The 19,834-nt window shown below is 47.2% G+C and overlaps 1 protein-coding gene across 12 annotated transcripts in view; it reads right to left on the reverse strand.

Annotated features, from left to right (window-relative positions):
* Positions 1-19,834, reverse strand: part of ARHGEF11 (Rho guanine nucleotide exchange factor 11) — a 119,032-nt gene that overhangs the window by 21,598 nt on the left and 77,600 nt on the right. For 10 of the 12 annotated variants that reach the window (XM_036272614.1, XM_036272616.1, XM_036272607.1 and 7 more), the window contains exons 6-17: positions 19,263-19,441; positions 18,460-18,531; positions 13,608-13,727; positions 11,655-11,700; positions 10,479-10,555; positions 9,204-9,341; positions 5,601-5,675; positions 5,279-5,380; positions 4,164-4,262; positions 3,070-3,112; positions 1,896-1,992; positions 1,635-1,757 (exon numbers count right to left, since the gene is read on the reverse strand). In XM_036272614.1, coding sequence (XP_036128507.1) covers positions 1,635-1,757; positions 1,896-1,992; positions 3,070-3,112; positions 4,164-4,262; positions 5,279-5,380; positions 5,601-5,675; positions 9,204-9,341; positions 10,479-10,555; positions 11,655-11,700; positions 13,608-13,727; positions 18,460-18,531; positions 19,263-19,441 — 1,171 coding nt within the window. The remainder of the gene's footprint in view (positions 1-1,634; positions 1,758-1,895; positions 1,993-3,069; positions 3,113-4,163; positions 4,263-5,278; positions 5,381-5,600; positions 5,676-9,203; positions 9,342-10,478; positions 10,556-11,654; positions 11,701-13,607; positions 13,728-18,459; positions 18,532-19,262; positions 19,442-19,834) is intronic. The other 2 variants (XM_036272618.1, XM_036272617.1) reach the window with 1 other exon arrangement.

Consider the following 19,834-nt stretch of genomic DNA (forward strand, 5'->3'; position numbering starts at 1 on the left):
CCCACTCACGACTCGTCAGATGTCCGAGACACCTCCTGCGCAGCCTGAGCCCGCTGGCCCACCCCAGAACTGCTCCTCTCAGTCGCCCCGTCCGGAGTGATGGCAACCTTCCTTCATCCTTTTAGTAACTTAGGTTAAAAAACCATGGAGTCTTTCTTGACTTTTTAAAGGAAATCCTCCTGTTTGCTCTACTGTCAAAATAGACTGAGAACTGACATTTCCCACAACTTTCACGGCCACCACCACTATGGTCCAAGCCCCCACTGCACGGCCTCGGGCACAGCTCCCCAGCGTGGAACCCTCCACGCACACGCGCTCTCTCACGGCTGAGTGAAAACCGAAGTCTCACGACAGTACGCAGGCTCTGGGTCCACCCTCCTCTCCCCGCTCTGACTTTGGCGCTGTCTTTCTGAATTTGCTTCTGGCCACACTGTCTCCTGCCTTTCTTCAACTAATCAGCACACTTTGCCTGGCTGTTGTCTCAGCCTGCGATGCTCTTTCTCCCAATGTCTTTAAGGATAACTCCCACTTTCTTAATTCAAACTGTACCCCCAACTCTGGAGTGCCTGACCCCCACAGCCTGCTCTATCCCCTTGTCACTCCCAGCACTTACAATTTTCCAATAAACTATATAATTTACTTATTTATTATACATTACTTTCTCTTCCCATTATAACACTAGCTCCACAAGAAGCATTGTTTGGTTTCCTAATGTATCCCCGGAGCCCAGAACAGTCGTAGGCACACAGTCAAGATTTCAAAAATAGTTCCTGAATTGAAAAATCAGTGTTAGTAGAGATGATGGAATCTCATCTTTAAAATGACAAATTTTGTCATTTTATACACGAGACAAGATAGATGAAATGGCTTGAACATGGTCAAACAACTACTGAGAAGAGCGGCAGTACTGGAGTGAAATCTACCTCTAAGTCTGGAAGTGCCCCAGTCTTCCTAGGAGCCTGCACCACTTTAGAAAATGGGACTGGACAGGAGCCATCCCAGCAGCTACGCCGGAGGCTCCTTAGTAAGTCTGGTTAGGTTAGTCTGCTCATGTGATTAGTTAAAAGTGGTTCACTCTCCTGTAAGCCAGTTCCACGTCGCCTGAAGGACCTTTATCCATTGGAGACTCAGCGTGCGTCTAGGCTCATCAGATACGGTCTCAGAGGCAGGAGGAGAGCGGTCAGGCAGAGGCTGGCAAGGGGAAGCAGAAGGCTCACTGCCCTGGCCAGTGTGGCTCTGTTGGTTGGGTGTTGTCCCCTGCACCAAAAGGTCCCTGGTTCGATTCCTGGTCAAGACCCAGGTTTCAGGCTCAATCCCCAGTAGGGGGTGTGAAAGATGCAGCTGATCTATATGTTTTTCTCTCTCCCTCTCCTTTCCTCTCTCTCTAAAACCAATTAAAAAGGGAAAAAAAAAGAAAGTCACTGCACTGCTGGAGCCAGTGGTTTGTCAGAATCAGGCTACGACGATCAGGAGCCCTGGGTTCTGTGACTCCCTTAAAATACTGTCAACCCTCAGCCTGAGAAATGCACCCTCATCTTTCAGGAGGAGGATCAGAGAAGTGGGATAGGAGAGGTTGGTAAACGACCCACAAAATGTCAACCTGTTCAGGGAGCAGTAGTGGAGTGGACACTCACAGAATATCTCCCAGGGCAGCCAGCTGCTTCTCAGCCACTTGGCGCTCTCGGAGAGGGTCCCCATCCAGGTCCAGCAGGTCGTTTTCACCATACAGGTTGCCCAGTCCCAGAGTGCGCTTCGTTCTGAGCCAGAGACACACAAATGCTTGACAGACAGATACCCAGAAGCGTGAGGAGAACACACACGTAATGAGACACACACATCACAGGGAACAGGAAAGGGGTGAGTAGCGGAGGGGAGGAGGGCAGGGGCCAGGCCACCTGTAGTCCTGGATCTGCTCCTGGATATCCAGCATGGCGGCCTCCTGAGCCTCACAGAGAACCCCTCGGAAGTCCTCACCGTTCCGCAAGCGCAAGTCTGTTGTGGAAGCCAGAGGAGACAGGAATGAGGAGGGTCGATGGGGAAGAGGAGGTTGAATAATTGCAGCGTGTCCAAGTCTCTCGTGGCGCGGGGAGGCGAGGCTAGCTCTCTGCCCTCCTGTTAGCCAAAGGAGGTGGAGGCCTGAACCTCGCAGGCATTCCTGAATTCAGGACTAAGACCCTGACATTCAAGTCCCAAGGAAGGACAAGAACATTTTCTGGATGCCCTGTGCTCTGGGAAGGGGGAAATATGAAAGCCCCTCTCACGGGCTGTGTCTAGATACTGCCCTCAGACACCAAGTGCGTGCGTCCTTCTATGCCCTTGGGCCAGCTCACGAGCATTTCAGATGAAACCCCAAGTTTCACGGGAACCCAAACCAGACACTGGGCACTGGCTCTCCTGCCCTGCATCAGCTCCACGCCGCCAAGACCATGTTCCTGAACTCTCTACTCACCCTCTTGCCTACGCCTCTGAGCTTTCCTTCCTGTCACCTCTCCAAAGGCAGCTTCGAGTTTCTACCTTCTAGAAAGTTGTCTGATCTACCGCTCAGGCTGACACCTCTTTACACTGCCTCCCTCAGCTCTCCTACTGGCGACTGGAGAACAGGAAGGAGGTGAAGTGATCACCTCTCTGCCTCTGGGCCAGCTGCAGTCAACATTCGTTGAGGAACTTATGAAAACACCCTGGAGATCCTGACTGTGGGTGGGGTGGAGTGAGGTCCTGGTGTCTGTGCTTTAAAAAAGAGTCTCCCAAGCAATTCGGATGACTGACCAGGCCTGAGAATCCTTCACTGCATCCAATTTTCTCTTTGTACAGATGACCCAGGGGAGGCCCACAGAGGTCACAGGGAAGGCTGGCAGAAATGAGCCCAGGTCTCCTAACCACGCTGTCTCCCTGTGACAAGCTCTGCCAGGCAGTGAGCTCCTAGGCAGCGCCTGTCCCGTTCGGGTGAGGAGTTCTGGAGGAACTGTCCCCTATTGGAGGACAGCTGCACGAGGAAGGGACTGCCCCCCGCCCTGCAGCCTCCTGAGCCCAGGACAACACAGGCACTAACGGCCCAATGAGCCAACTTACCGATTTCAGCCTGTATCGTCTCTGGGACCTTCACTCTCAGGGGCTACAAAACAGAAGAGTGGGGCAGAAGTGGTGAGGCCACACCCCCCAGGGCCTGGGGGACAACACTGCCTGTTCTCCCTCCCCCACGTCTCCCTGACCCTCCTCTCACCATGCCCCAACTTGGGCACCGGGATGCTAGGCTAGGGTTTTTGAGAAATGGAATCTGAGGACACAGAGCAGGCTGGGACATGCAGTTTCTCCACTCTTATTTCCAGGACAGTAGGGTACATGAAACGGATGTTCCCAAAAAGTGAACTGGTGCTAACACAGCCCCAAGGAGAAACCTTTATGAGGCCATCTGACGGATGCCCTCCCTCCACTCCAGGGAGACCAGCCCATGTCACCAAGCCTTCCAGTGGGCACGGCGTTCTGGCTTTGGCTCTGAGGACCTGACAGCTGGACCCTGGGTGGTTTCACAACAGGAACAATCGGCAGCTCTAATCTCCTTATTCAAGATCCATTTAAGGGCAAAAATAAAAATCTTGAGTAAAAACAGTTCACTTCACAATCTCATTAGTCCTCGTAGCTCACTGCCAGATGAATAAAGTCCTTTTGGGATTGGTTCAGGTAATCAGATTACACAGTTAAGACGGGAACTGCCCCTGCAGGCAGAGGTGCGCTGCCAGCGGGATCCCTGCCGTGCCCTGGGGACTAGCCCGACGCAGCGCTCGTCTGTCCTGGTCTGGGCTGCCCTCCCCTGGACTCTGCCTGCGGGCAGCCAGAGCCAGCCAGGCCGGTCCATTCGAAGTCTCTGGGCCTGTTCCTTGGTCCCAGGATGAGAGAGGCAGGAAGGGTTGGGGGAGGGCACTACTCCAGAAGAGTCTCGGAGAAAGGCAACTGCACCCACCTTGGTGCACGTGGAACAAGAGGGTTAGAGAACAGATCAGCGCTGAGAGAGCAGAACTAGAACGGAATCTGGGAATCCCAATCTCAGCCCACACTTCTCTTTAAGAACCTGTCTGCATTCTGCCTGGATGTTTGGCTTAGTTTTTCCTGTCTCCAAGGGGTCCAAAGAGTATAATAAAATTGTAATCAACCCATGATGGCCGTACCGCATTTTTCTCTAGGAAAATATTCCAGATGTCTTTCCCCAAGCTTCGGGAATCCTTGGAGTTTGTCTGCTGATAAACTTCTGCACACAAGTAAAACAGCTAGGAGAGAAAAAACAGATTAGAGAAGCAGTCCTCTACCAAGAGGGATGCTGCCCCACTGGAGACATCTGGCGAGGTGCTGCTGGCTAGTGGGCAGACGCCAGCGATGGTGCTAAATATCCGATACTGCACGACAGCCCCTCACAGCCAACAATCCTACAGCTCAGGAACGTCAGTGCCGAGGGGGAGAAGGCCCAGCTTAGGGGGCTTCTGAAGCCTTTGGTAACCCCTCTGCCTTGGTGTGCACACAGCACAGTTTCCATGCCTGCTCAGTTCTGTGTCCTTCCCACACCTGACACTGTGTCTCTACTTGGCACGGTTTTCTAAGGGTCATGCTTTACTTCTCTGACTGATGTGCCCCGTCTTCTCGCAGGAATGCTGCTGAGACACCAGCACCTGGGACTTGCACACAGGTGTTCACTGATTACCTGTTGAGCAAATGGATGTTGACTCTGGCTTCTAAAAGTGGTATTCAGAGAGGAAAAAAGAAACCAGTAGTCCATGCCAGGGCAGGAAGTTTATTCTGAAGAGCACAGAGTCACCCTCTCTCCTTCATTCTGCCTCTTTTTTAAGCAGCTGAGCAGAATGAGAGCAACTGGCAGAACTGCTGGCTCTGAGCTGTCCCAGGGCTCTCGGCCTCTGTCCCCTTAGCCCTCCTGTCATCACCTTCAGAGCCAAGGCCCTCTCCTGCCTTGCCTTTCTGCCGAGTGATCTTAGAAATGCTGTACATTTCTAAGGGCCACTCTTAACTCCCCAGTCAGTCTGGATCCACTTTCATCCAAACACCTCCAGAAGACCATCTCCTCCCAGCTAACCAAGAGTGAGTTTCCTGGCCGTGCTCTTCTTGCTCCTTCCTACGCTCTGATGTACTCTGCAGTGGAGACTCCCTTCACTGAAGCTTCACCTCCTTTTTCGGTTTATCTATGTCCTGGAGAGGCCTAACTGGAGCAGGGCCAGAGCCGGAGATTTGTGACGCACAAGCAGGCACTCAATCGAGACCGACACTCCTGACTTACCAGCGGGCTGGGGTCTGCCTGAGAGAAGATGTAACGTAGAAACACCCCCAGGTGAGCTGGCCGTGACTTAAGTTTCTCAAGATCCTGGAATATGACGTCGCTCTGGAAGGCAGAAGGATGGGACTGGCTGGGGGGCGCAGGGGCAGGGTACAGCAGCAGGACCTGCTCCAGCTTGGTACCCATGTTCTTGGACTCCCAGGGTTTCCAAGCTGGGGCTCCCTCCTCCACACTCCCTCCCAGATGGTGTACTCAAACTGCTTCTAGTCAAGAGCAGCCAGTATGACAGAAGAATGATGAAAGAAGAAAACCAGGAAACTGTTACCTCGTTGTTGAAATAACCTGGGTCATAATCTTCCTCTGGGCCAATAATTAAAGGCTTTGGGCTTTGATCGACAGCCTAGGGGAGAGAATGAAGTTGTAGAGGTGGAGGTCAGAGGACAGGAGACCCGACCCCGACGCAGTCGGCGTGGTGAGAGCGCGGCACTGACAAGGAAAGCCAAGGTGTCTGGCCAATGCTGGCATCTCACTGCCACACCCAAATCTCAGAAAACAGAAGCTATGATTTCCACTTGCAGGGAGTCAGCTACGTCCGGGCAGGGCAGAGCAGACTCAGGGCAGCCCGGTCACACACGACATGAAGATGGGAAGCGAGAGAAAGTGCTCTCTTCCTGTTTGCAAAAGAACTGGGGAGGGAGTGTCAGCCAACACAGTAAGAACCTAGAGCTCCTGCTGCTCTGTTCTCCTAAACGGCCACCCCTATGCAGAACACACCCCCTCCAAGTCCAGCAGCACCCCGCTCCCTCGTCACTGTGTGCCCCGTCAGCACTTGGAGCTTGACCTCTGTCAGGAGGGCCGAGCTGGCCACCTCGGCCTCCTTGGGCAGAAGGGGATGGAGCTGAGCTTTCTGCCACACCACCCATCTGTTCCCTTGCCTGTTCAAGATCGATGGCAGACATCCATTACCTGCCTAGAATCCATACTTCTTAGATTGGCTTTTCTTTCTTCCCCCCTCAGGCCAATTTCTTTTATTTATTACTATTATTTTTTTGGTAAATCCTTACCTGAGGATATTTTTCCATTAATTTTTAGATACAGTGGAAAAGAGAGAAACACTGATGTGAGAATACTGATGTGTGAAAGACACATCAATTGGTTGCCTCCCACATGACCCCAAGCGGGGTCAGGGCTCAAACCTGCAGCCCAGGTACATGCTGTTGACCATAAATCGAACCCAAGACCCTTCAGTCTGAGGGCCAACACTGTAACTGCTGAGCCAAATGGGTCAGGGCCCTTATGCCAATTTTAATAATAACCTAACCCTGACTGGTATGCCATCGATATAAGGTATAACAAGAGATTTCAAATTGCATAAACTCCTCTAATGCTTCCATGAACAAGCCATTCATTCCCCTACAAGTTCCTTGTGCTTTCAAAGCTTTTCTACCAATGTATTTTTCTCTCAATTTAATCTACCTAATTTCCAGCGACTACCCAACAAGGAGGAATCACCTAGATTACTCATCTTGGAACCCACCTAGATTGCTCATACGTACGTCTTTCCAGGACTAAGATATTTCCTAATTCTCTTTCTCCAGGGGTGTTTCCTGACAGCTCCTCCTTGTATCTCTTCACTCATCTGTGTTCTCCTGAATATGTACAGACTCTATGCCCAGGTCACTGAGTCACAGAATGTGAGAGACGCAGAAGATACCTGAGATCAGAGTCTAGCACTCATTTATAAATAAAATGTGAGGTTCAGAGAGACTGAATGGCATGTGCAGAGTTGTAAGGTGAAGCCTAATGTGCCGTATTTGTGTATCTCAGACATGTCCTCAGTACCCTCTTCTCCCCTGGGGTCCGGGATCCCCAGAGGCTGTTGGATGCCTCTACTTGTCGCTCTGGCAAAACCTGAAAGCACTAGAGTTTTGCTTGTTTGGGGGAGGATGTTTCTGTCGGTCTTTACAAATATATAGTTTTTCTGATTACAAAAGCAGAATATGCTTATTATAAAGAAGTCAACCATTTCGGAAATTTGTGACAGGAAGCGAGCGCTCCCTTGGATCCCTGCCCCTGCTGCTGACAGCTTCATGGGTAGTGTAAGTTTCTTCCATGCTCTTTTTTTTTTTATCCTCACCCGAGGACATTATTCCATTTTTGTTCCGATAGAGTGGGAGGGAGATATCGGAAGAGAGAGAGAGAGAAACATCGACGTGAAAGGGACACATCGAGTGGCTGCCTCCCGCACAACCCTAACCAGGGCCGGGGACAAACTGCAACCAAGGTACGTGCCCTTAGCGGGAACCGAACCCGGGTCTCTCTGGACCACGGGCTGACGCTCTAACCGCTGAGCCAAACCGGCCAGGGCTCTTCCATGCCCTTACTGACATAGATTATTGTTAAGAAACTGGAACTACACTATATTTGCTCTTATCACTCAAAAATAGCAATTTAAATAGTTTTCAGAAAATGAACAGATTCGGGAGAAGAAAATGGACTCCAAGACTGATCACTCCACACCTGCTCCTGTTAGCCACCTACCAAAAAGCCTCCCCTAAGAACAGGATGTGAGCCCAGCCGGTGTGGCTCAGTGCATTAAGCATCTTCTCATGGACTAAGAGGTTCTGGTTCAATTTCCAGTCAGGGTACAGGCTTGGGTTGCGGACTTGATCTCAAGCAGAGGACATGCAGGTGGCAGCTGATCGATGTTTATCTCTCACATCAATGTTTTTCTCTCTCTCTAAAAAAATCAATAAAAAACAAAACAAACAAACAAAAAACAGGATGTGCACCCAACCTCCCACGGGACCCAAATTTGGTCTCGTAGTGCTACCAAGGGAGGGGCAGTCAGAGACTGGCCAGGAGAGGAGCAGCCCTGTGCTTCTTAGTTTCTTAGGAAAACTAAGTTCTAGTCTGATGCTGCCATTAACAAGCTGAGTCCTTCAACAGTCCCTTAGCCTTCACTGGCCTCACTTGTCTACTTACAAAGGAAGATATTAATGTCTTCTTCCTTTCCCGACGGGGAAAACAGAATGAGATTTTTTTTCCTAAAGGATCCAGCACAGCAGCAGGTGGACTAGGTATTTTAACACATGGAAGGCCCATTTTCCCACCGTTCTCCTCCATGAGCTAAAAGTAACCAAACTATCCTACAGGTAAAACTAGAGCATATGATACTGGTTTTCATTTAAGAGAATCACAGAATTCCTTTAAAATAAGTTGAAGTTTAAAAAAGCGGGCTAGCTTAAATATTCTGTAACATTATACAGTTGGCATGAGAATATGGAAAAAATCATTATGGTGGTAGCAGAAGAATTTTAAGAGCCACCATTTTCCAGCGTGGCTAAGAGGTAGTGACCGAGCTTCTGCCTGAACGACAAGCAGCTCCCTGGCTCCAGGCAGCCTGCACTGTCTGCTCAGACTCCTCCAGGGCTTTCTGCGCTGAGCCCGAACCTGTCTTCCCGACATCTCCTTGGAACCCAGTCTAACCCTTCAAAGCAGTGGCTTTTATGTCAGGTTTCCCAGAGCCTTAGGGAAGTGCCCCTAAAGGTAAGGGGAGTTTGCCTGGGAAAGGTCCCAGGATTCCTGAGTTTTCATTTGTTCTTTATATTAGGGTGCCAAAGAATAAGATTATACTTATAAAAAGGACTTTGCTGAAGAAAGAGAAAACTGAAAATTAGTATTCTGGAAAAACACTGAAGAAACCTATTTCCTGCTGTATACAGACACTGAAAGATCACCTGTTAGACATCACTTCTCTACAGATGTATTCACTGACTCTTCACATAGACCTGAGATAGTCTTACTTTCTTGTATCCATTGATACCATCTTCTTTACTATTCATTATCCAGTGTCTAACTCAAAACAGGATTTAGTTTGATTATGCAAGGGAAAGGAAGATTGCAGGGAGGGGTCTGAATCACTCACCTGGTCGCCGGTGGGAGGGCCTGGTGCATCCGAGCCCTGCCACCTGTGGTGCTGGGCCACCCTGGCCATGATCACAGGGGAGGTTCGAGGACTGTCTACTCCGGGGTCTGACAGGACTGAGTTCCGATTGATCAATGACTAAAGGAGCAGAGAATTCTGTGAGGACACTCGTCCAGAGCCCCTCAGAACTCAGCTCACTTGGTGGTAACAGCCACACTCATCAGCTAACATAAATACAATACTTCTTCTGTGCCTGGCACTCTATTACCCTTGACTATAAAGTACCTCATTTGATTCTCCCAACAGTTCTGTGAAGGAGATACTATAATTCCTCCTACTTTTCACACAAGGACACTAACATTTGGAGCAGACACAAGACTTGCTGAAGGTCAAGTAGCTACTAATGTGGCATTCCCTGGATTCAACCCGGGCAGTCTCATCCCACAACCCTGGCCTTCATCACTAAGCTACGACGCTTCCCAGATGTTGAACCCTCAAGATGTCAGCTGGGACCCTCTGGTCCCTTCTTGATGTTTTTCCCACATGCTGATCCTTTCACATACATGCATCATCAACTGCCCCCAAAGGACAGGAAATAAAGGAAATAAAATTCCAACTATTTTTTTAAATTAGGTTTTAAACATATTTTAAATGACTGATTCACATATTTAATTATTCTGGCTAAGTATATACTTTGCTAACATCATTATTACTTCTTCCATTCACTTGTATTTTTATACTGCAAGTTTATCTTTGCAGTTTATATATGCAGACTGAGGATACTTGGAAGAGAGAACCTTTGAGGCCAAAACTTGAAATCCTTCGACCACCCCAGAGAAGATAAGCTGGTGAAGTACAATAAGGTCTGTGAGAGAAAGAGACACTGCTGCTTCTAACCACTGTATTAGTCAAAGATGAGTTATTTGCAGCCAGGCAAAAATGTGTCTTTGGTCAAGCCACTGCCACTTTAGGTGACCTACCACTCCGCTCCCTTATACTCGAAGGCTACTACAGTTGGTGCCATGGCCTCTTTCTCCACCCCCTCTTTACATAACAGAGTTATGATGAAATAGAAGCCAGGCTGGATGATCTTCCAGGTAGGATGTATGTGAACCCCCTTTTTGGAGCTCAGAGCAGAGTGACCACAATCTTGGAACTGGAACTACAGAAGAGGTCCACAGATGACAGGCCAGAGGCCTCGGCAAACGGTGAGCTCGGAGCTTCAGGTGCGAGAGAAGGGACAGTTTTAAAGGGGCTTGGCCTGCTGGTACTCACCTCACTGAGGGAAGGGAAGCGTTCTGTCCCAGAGTCCAAGCCACTGTCCCCGTCCTGTGAATCCAGAGAAAGTCGGCCTGACAAAAAAAACAGTAAGGAGCTGGGTCCGGGGAAAGGAACAACTTGAATCTGGGAGCCTGTGCATAGGGCAGAAACGTGAAGCTGCCCTGGCTGGTTTGGCTCTATGGTTAGAGCGTTGGCCTGTGGACCAAAGGGTCTCGGGTTCGATTTCCCTGGTTGGTGTCATGTGGGAGACAACCAATTAATGTGTCTCTCTCACATTGATGTTTCTCTCTCGCTCGCTCCCTCCCTTCCACTCTATCTAAAAATCAATGGAAAAAAATCCTCGGGTGAGGATTAACAAAAATAAAAAACAAAAAGCGAAGCTACCACCTTCTTTTCTTTCCCAGCTTCCCTTTGCCTCTCTTATCTCATGACCCGAGTGGGACGCTTGGGATGCTTTACAACTAGCTCTCCCCCACCTCTACACGTGTGCCAGGCCACGTCACCTCCTGAAATGACACGCTATTCTCTCTCACAAGCCTCAGCCCTCACTTCATCCACAACTCTCTCTGGTTCCCATTCATTTCCTCTCGCAATAGTATTTCTCCTTTCATTTATTTTTGGTTACTCCTCACCCAAGAATTTTTTTCCTTTGATTTTTAGAGAGTGTGGAAGGGAATGAGGGGGACAGGGGGAGGGAAACATCGATATGAGAGAAACACATCAATTGGTTACCTCCAGTGTGTACCCGACCTGGGCTGGGGATTGAGCCTGCAACCCAGGTACGTGCCCTTGACTGGGAATTGAACCCACAACCCTTTGGTTTGTGGGGCTGATACTCTAACCATTGAACCACACCAGCCAGGGCGCAACAGTATTTCTTGAGCTCCTAAGTGCCAAGTGCTGGCAGGCACGTTGGCATTTGGACCGTCCTCATTCTAGTCTCTCCCTGGCACTTTCCTACCCAGTGCACTGGCTCTACACTCACCTCTGTGGAATGGGTTCTATGCAACCTCCCTGTGCTCTGGCGCTGCTTCTTCTCATCACCCTGTTTCCCAGAGGCAGGCACCACACATTTTCTTTCCCTGAATCTGCCTCACGAAGAGGGGACAACAGATAAACAATGTGGACTAGAGACAAGCCAGAGAAAAAAGGGTGGTGGGGAGAACTTACCTTCTGATGATCTCTGGTTGACGTCACCATACAGTGGAAGTATGTCCTAGAAAAGAAAGGTCCAGAGGGTGGGCAAATTCTATTAACCTCTCCCCCTACTGCTTCCTTCCTCCGACCAACCCTTCCCTAGTCTCAGCAGATAATATAATATCTACAATTAGTGGCCTCTTCTGCTTTATTGCCTTAAAAATGCCCAGCTACAAGAGCTATTGCTTCCTTTGTACAGTTTCAGGAAGATGGTGACCCCTAATGGTAGAAAGAATTTCAGAAAAATTCTAAAAATTCACTTGATTTGTAACCACAACCTCAAAAGAGCTATTGCCCTAGTTGGGGTAGACACAGAAAGAACTTCCCATTGAGTGGTACACAAAGCTCAAGCAGATGGCTGAGGAAACACGTGAAAGGCCCATCTCCAAAGGTCCTTGAAGGTGCTGGTCTCGGGCTGGATGAGCAGTCAGTGCAAAGAGACTTATACTGATAGTGCTTCACTGTTTATAAAGCCCTCTTTTCCATCTCTCATTTAGTTTCTCTACAATTCTGAGGTGGTTACAGAACTCTCATGTTATAAATAAGGGAACAGAAGCCCAGAGATCTTAAGTAACTTGGGCAGGCTACACGGCAGTGCTGTAAAGCCGGGGTTGTGTTCAGATCTCGGGGGTGCAGGGGGAGCCTTGCAGCCTCCCACCGCACAGAGCACACAGGCACACGAGCCCTGAGCGGAGGGCATACTTTAGCTCCGACAGTGACCCTGTCCGGCAGATCCTGTCATGCTCTCCATTTCACAAGTGAGGCCACCGGGGGCTCCCAGGAATTAAATAACTTGCCCAAGAGTCTTAAAGCAGGTGGGCACTGGAACTGGGATGTGAATCCAGATGGTGTAAGTCCAGAACCTGAGCTCCTATCAACCATGTGACACTGAGAAGTCCTTCAGAAAAAAAAAGCAGCTTAAATTTGACTAACTTGTGTGTCCCAGACATTTTTGATCTGCATGTTCTAAAGAAGAAAGTGGATAATCTTCAAGTAATTTCTATTGGCTTTGGCAAATATTATTCTTGGAGATCTTAAAGTTTCTGGAAAGTTACTTCCTATATACCCAAGAATTAAGGCTTGCTAGAGATAAGTAAGACACCACTAATAGCAAACTCCCTGAATAGAACAGATACTGACTGAGAGTCTCCTCTCTGGGATTTCCCACAAAGTGTGACTAGCTGCTGCTAAAGAAACCTCTCAACTGACTGGGAATCCTTTACCTAGAATGACTTTTAAAAGTACTTGTATTTCGCCCTGGCTGGTGTTGCTCAGTGGTTAGAGTGTCGGCCCACGCACCAAAGGGTTACAGATTCGATTCCTGGTCAAGGGCACATACCTGGGTTGCAGGTTTGATTCCCAGCTCCGGTCAGGGTGAGTGCGGGAGGCAACCAATCTCTCTCTCTCTCTCTCTCTCTCTCTCTCTCTCTCTCTTCTTTCTCTCTCTCTCTTTCTCGCTTCCACTATCTAAAATCACTAAAATTATCCTTGGGTGAGGATTAACAACAACAAAAATTACTTGTATTTCTTTGAGAAGACCTGAGGAATAAGTGGTGGATAAAGTTACCAGATGAATACTGAGTAAAATCAGTGTAGGAATATATGTATCAGCTATAAGGGAATTACCCAGAAGGAGATGGGTAATTAGGAGACTAAAGCCAACAGTAATTTATTTCTTCCCATTGCAACTATAAACTCTTGGACGGCTTTTTCTTTTATGTCCCAAGTGTCAGGACAGTGCTCAGTCTCTTTAGCTCTAAATAACACAATGCAGACCTTTGTTTCTTTGATAGATATTGCACACTTACTAGCTCAGCCTTGGGGTCCTGGCATGACTCAGGGAGGCTTCTGCCCTAGCTTTCTCACTGATCCCGCCCAGTCCACCTGCAGGGCGCCCGTCCTAGAGCTGTGCCTCCTAGCACTCACCACTGAGCCACCAGTCTCCTGCTGGATCTTCAGCTGTAACTGAGTGACTCGCCGCCGGGCACCTTCGATCTGCTCTTCTAGCGGGCTGGCGGGGTTCCGGCTATATACCTCACAAATGTGCTGGAGAGGGGTGAGGAGGGCAGGGGGGAGGGGAGAAGGCAGACGGGGTGGTTAGTAGAGAATGGACAACTCACCAGTGAGGGGAACAGGCAGTTATCCCAAAACAAAGGGGAGAGAGAAGAGATCTTTGCGTTCTAGCAGATGCACGTTATTTCACCAGCAATTAGGAGCAGGAGAAAGTACACACGGTGAGAAACAGAACAGAACACATGAGGCAGCTGGAAGAAGAAGACACAGCACAAAGGCCCATCCTAATCCGACCCATTCTTCAAAGGTTGTCTTAAGTCCCACATCCTAAATGAGGCGTTCTCTGACTACGACAGGTGTGACATATGTGACTGTCCGGACCAGCACACAAAAAGGTGCCAAAGAGGAAACTGACACAGTGAGAAGCAGATGAGAGGAAGAAGCATGCCGAGGGAAGCCACGCTTGCTCTCCCCGGCTGGGCAGCAGCCTGATGCTTGTCTAGCCCTCCTCACGGCACACCGGGGAGCGCAGCACACACGTGCAGAGCTTGGGCTGTGCAGTCAAGGAGTCCTGGCTTCGAATTCTGGTACCTCCACTCACTAGCTGTGTAGACCTGAGCAAGCTTTAATATATCCTCATAGATAATAGGACCTGCAGGTAACAGTTCCTGCCTCCTGGGAGAGCTGAGCTATAAGATCTGAATAAGATTATGGATGTAAAGTGCTTAGCAGAATGTCTGGTGTTTAATTACATTACTGAATATGGCCAGCTATTATTATTGCACTACAAAGAAAAATACTCAGTCAAGCTGGCTGGTTAACTCATTAGAGACTCTGAGTACACATATTCTCTGAGCCCATCTGGGGCCTCAATGCTACCTGCCAACCTTTTTACAAATTCCTCACACTTATTTTTTCCATCTTCTCCAGCCCTTCCCTTTGTCTCAGCAGACAATATCACCGGGTAAGAACTTTTCGAACTCTTATTTCACTCCCAAACATTTGCAGTCATTGCTCCCTCGCCCAGAAGAGAGGCGATGTCTAATCTTTACAGTTATTTAATGCTTCCAGTGGCCTCAGGCTCTTCTTAGGCACTAGGCACTTATCTTCTTAGTCTTCTCTCCAATGGCTCCTTCCCCTCAAGTTTCCAGTCTTAAACCACTACAATGAAACCCTTTCCATTAACTTGGATTCTTCCTATTACTTTATAATATGTTTTTACTGATTTTTAGAGGGAGAGGGAGAGAAACATGGATGTGAAAGGGAAGTATCAATCGGTTGCCTCCTGCATACACCCTGACAGGGGAATCAAACCTGCAACCTGGATATGTGTCCTAACCAGGAATCCAACCGGTAACCTTTTGGTGCATGGGACGACGTTCAACCACTGAGCCACACCGGCCAGGACTCAACTCATTATTCTTCAAGCTACTGCCTCAGTTTTTTCTCTTTCCTTTCATAGCCGCATATTTCAAAACAGGAGTTGACACTTGCCCCCAACTGCTTTGCCTTCCAGTCGCTCCTCAATCTAGTTCCTCCCAATTATCTCAGACAGCTACAGGACAAAATGACCTAACGGCCAAATCCAGTGGTTTCTTCTAGTTCCTCCTTAAAATGCTGCCCTCTTTTGACTTCCTAACTCTACACTATCTTGGGTCTCCTCACACCCCTCCCCCAACTCTACCTTTATCCCTGCCTCACCTCTTAACCCTAGGTGAGCCTTCAGTCCCATAAACATTTACTGAGAGCTGACACATGCCAGGTCCTATGCCAGTTGTGCAGGAGAAACATTCAAACGTAGAGGTAAGAGGCAAGGTCCTTGTTTTTAAGAACTTAGTCCAGTAGGGGAAAAGGTTAAATAATTAAAATAGAAATATAACAGCAACTGGTGTGATGTTAGAGGTTGGTGCACTGTGCTACAGAATACAGAAGCACATAAGTTCCCAAACTCCATCCTCAGCTTTCTTCTCTTTCTGTGCACTGGTGCCCTGGGCGATATCTTCTAGTTTCCAAGTTCAACTAATACCATCGTGCCGAGAATAACCAAATGCCTATTTTAACCCAGGCTTTTCTCCTGAGGTTCAGCCCTGTTACCCCACATGCTCTATGATGGTCTCTTTATCTGAATGTCCCAGGGGCACCCTAAACTCAGTACACCCAAAGATGACCTTCATTTCTTTCCCTGAACCCTGCTCCTCTCTCTGTCTCACTCCATCAATGGCATCACCATCTACCCAGCACCCAGATTAGGGGCTATCTTTTATTCTCTTTTCCCCTTTACTTCCCCCTTCCGGTTGATAAGTTCTACTGATGTGAATTCTGAGATGTCTCCCGTTGCCAATTCCAACTTTCTGTTCTTATTTCTGCTGTTGTCATCATTTCTTACCTGTTTCAGCACCCCCTAAATGATTCCCTTATGTATCAATCCACTGAATACATTTTTCTAAAGAACACTGATTTGAAGATATATTCTCTCCCCTACTCAAAAATCCTTTGATCAACTTCTACAATCTTCAGAATTTCCAAGCCCATCAAGGCCCAAAGCATTTTCCAGAGGGAAACAAATTGATCCCAACTCATGAAGACCTCATGACCTCATGAAGACTTCTCAGGTCATTGCACAATTAATTATTCCTTGTTCTGGGCTTCCATGGCATTTAAAAAATTATTTTAAAAATTATCATTGACAAAAAATTCACTAACATAAACATCACCATTTCGAAGTGTACAATTCTGTGGTTTTTAGTATATTCAGAGAGTTGCTTCTTTCACTTAGTAGAGTATTTTCAGGGTTCTTCCAAGTTATGGCATGTATCAGTACTTTATTCCCTTTTATGGCTAAATAATATACTATTGTATGGATATAATATATTTGTTTATCTAGTCATCAATTGATAAATATTTGAGTTGTTTCTACCCTTTGGCTATTATGATTAATGCCATTATGAAGGCTCATGTATAGGTTTTTTTGTTTGAATATGTTTTCAATTTTCTTTGGTATATACTAGGAGTGGAATTGATCATCATATCCGTGTTTCTCTGCTCAATATTTTGAGGAACTGACAAAGTTTTCGAAAATGGCTGTACTATATTTTATATTTTCACCATCAATGGTAGGAACAGACTAGGATTGTGAAAACACAGACAAAATATGAACAAGTATTTCTCCATTTCTCCACATTCTCACCAGCAACTGTTACTTTCTGTCATTTTGGCTCTAACCATCCTAGTGAGTGTGGAGTGGTATCTCACTGTAGTTTTGATTTGTGTCTCCTTAATAACTAATGATACTGAGCATCTTTTCTTGTGTTTATTGATTATTTGTTTGCCTTCTTTACTGGACTGTCTATTCAAATCTTTTGCTAACTTTGAAACTGGCTTGTCTTTTTGTTGTTGAGTTTTAAGAGTCCTTTATACATATTAGCACTAGACCTTCATCAGATATATGAATTGCAAATATTTTCTCCCATTCTATGGGTTGTCTTTTGACTTTGATAGCATCCTTTAATGCATAAAAGTTTTTAATTTTGATGAAATCCAATTTATCTTTTTTTTTTTGGTTATTTGTACTTTTGGTGTCATATCTAAAAGGTCGTAAAGATTTATACCCATGTTTTCTTCTAAGAATTTTTATAAGCTTGTGTTTTTTAATCCTCACCTGAGGATATTTTCCCATTGATTTTTTTAGGTAGAGTGAAAGGGAGGGAGGGAGAGAGAGAGAGAGAGAAACATCGACTGAGAAAGACATATCGACTAACTGTATCCTGCACAAGCCCCAACTTGGGCCAGGAATCGAACCTGCAACCCAGGTGTCCTGGACTGGGAATCAAACCTGAGACCCTTTGGTCCCTGGGCCAACGCTCCAACCACTGAGCAACATCAGCCAGGGCATAAGTGTATTTTTATATCTTTGTGCCTTTGACCTATGCTGAATAGGTCACCCCCATCACTTTTGCACACAGAAGCTGTACTCTTCAAGGCCCAGCTGAAATAGACTCGGTCTGTGAAGTTTTCCCCACACATTCTGTTATTAATGCTCTCTGCATTGTTCTCTTATTGGCAGCTCTTTGTTCCTGCCACTCTCTCCCCTACTGTAATATGAATTTTCTCCATTAGATTTTAGACATGTTAAGGGCAAGAAATGTTTGATCTTTTTCATCTCTGTACACCATAGGGACTAAAATAATGCTTTACATATAGTGAGCACCTACAGAAATTTGCTGAATTGAAATGAAGGAGTGAGAAGTTTGCTGCAAGCCACAGCTACTACAGTAATCTAGTGATTCCACTCCAGCTAAAGTCATCTTACTGTTCTCTATGTACATCATCCCCAGGCCTGGAAATCTCTCTGCATCCCATTCACCAACAGTGCCCCTTCTTTATCAGCTTGGCTGGGTATTCACCTACCCAGCCCACCTTCCTTCCCCCAGCCCTTCCTTTCCCTGGAAACCACCAAGGTCAATTCCAACTGACTATGATTTTCCTCAGTTCTAATGCTGCCTCATTTTAGTCTATTCGTCTCATCACTTGTTTGTATCTTATCTACATATTCATTATTCTAATTTATTATCCATGAGCTATTAATCTCTTCACTCTACTGGTCAAATTCTCTTTAACAAATTCTATTGGCTTCTGACAATTCCTTTGTGGTCCTGGGCTTTCATTTCTAAGGTGTTACGGTAATAAGGTACGGCCTGTAAGTTCAGTCGTACACATTGGCAGATCATTAAGGCCATGGCCAGGCTACCCTCAGTAGTGACCTTACCTGTAACTCTCTTTCCTCCTGCCTCAGCATATTCCTAAGGATCTGGGTGGCATGTTTTTGAAATTCGGGATCCTAAGAATGAAAAATAAGACAGTAGTGAGAGTTGGGGATCAGTTCGATTCTCTTCTACCTGCTGATTCTTGGGCAAGGAAAGCTATGAGAGCCTGTGTCGTGACCGTGTTTTGTCTAACACATGGAACCTTGCTAGAATTCAGTAAATATATGATCTTATTTTGATTTTACCTGAACTTCCTAGAAACCTTGCTGTAATCACCTCTGGTATCAAATTTCTCTCTAAAGTCTCCTAGGACTCACCAGCTCAGTCTTCTTTCCAACCAGAAAATCCTGTTCCTCATTCTATCTGCATCTTGATCTCTTTTAACACCTCACACAGCTTTCTCTTGTCCTCAGCTTCTCTCCCCACTTGTGTGCTTCCTTTCCTGACTCTCCCCTACAGACTGGGCTGCATATTTCATTCCTCCAAGCAGCCTTTTTCTTCAGGACCTTTCTCTTCCTCCCGTTCCACACCCTCTTGACAATGACTGGCAACAGTGTTGAACAGATGCCTCTGTCTATGTCTGCAAGTGTGGGAGCAGCACTCTCAAGGGGCCTCCTGAGAGTCTTCCACACATTTAGAAAACACACTGTATGCTGCTCTCTGATAAAATTACACATGCATTTACAGGGAAGGAGAACATCTCTCTGGCTTGTCTCTGCTTACCAGCACACCATTCAATTTAACCCGCTTTCCCCCACTGGGAGTTATTCAAAGGGACAACAGAGGAGAGGAGGAGGACCATTACCTGCAGAGGTTTGGGTCCTGTGATGCGCTGTGGAGGTGGCAGAGGTGGAGGAGGTGGTGGTGGTGGGATCACAGGGGTGATCTGGGGAGCACCTTCTGGGTTTGGGTCCTGCTGGAGCCCAGAGACACCAACGGATGAGGGTGAAGAGCCCAGGAGGGTCAGTGCAACATAGGCACCAGCTGGAGGGACAGATAAAAGAGGGCTTGCTCAAATGGTATTGTTCTGGACAGTAGACACTAAACTAAAAGGAAGGGGTTCTTTCCCCTTCTCCTCTCATTAAGCTGATAATTCTGTAGATAACTTTCTTCTCACTTGTAATATACCCCCATTCTCTAATTACTGTTTATTTACCCTGCGTCAACACAAGTACCCCTTCTTTCCCTTTCTCTGTGCAGAGACCTCAACCAAAATCCACCCATAAATATCTGGGAACACTCCTAAGGGTCCTCCTGATCAGTCCTTTGTCTCCTCCTTTGTCTCACCAAAGCAAATGGCCAATATAAAGCCCCTAGTACACTGCCTGCTTGGCACATGCAAGGCACTCAGATTCTAGTCTTCCACCCTCTCCAAAC

This window comes from Molossus molossus, unplaced genomic scaffold, assembly GCF_014108415.1.
Source record: "Molossus molossus isolate mMolMol1 unplaced genomic scaffold, mMolMol1.p scaffold_m16_p_20, whole genome shotgun sequence".
Classification (NCBI taxonomy): domain Eukaryota; kingdom Metazoa; phylum Chordata; class Mammalia; order Chiroptera; family Molossidae; genus Molossus; species Molossus molossus.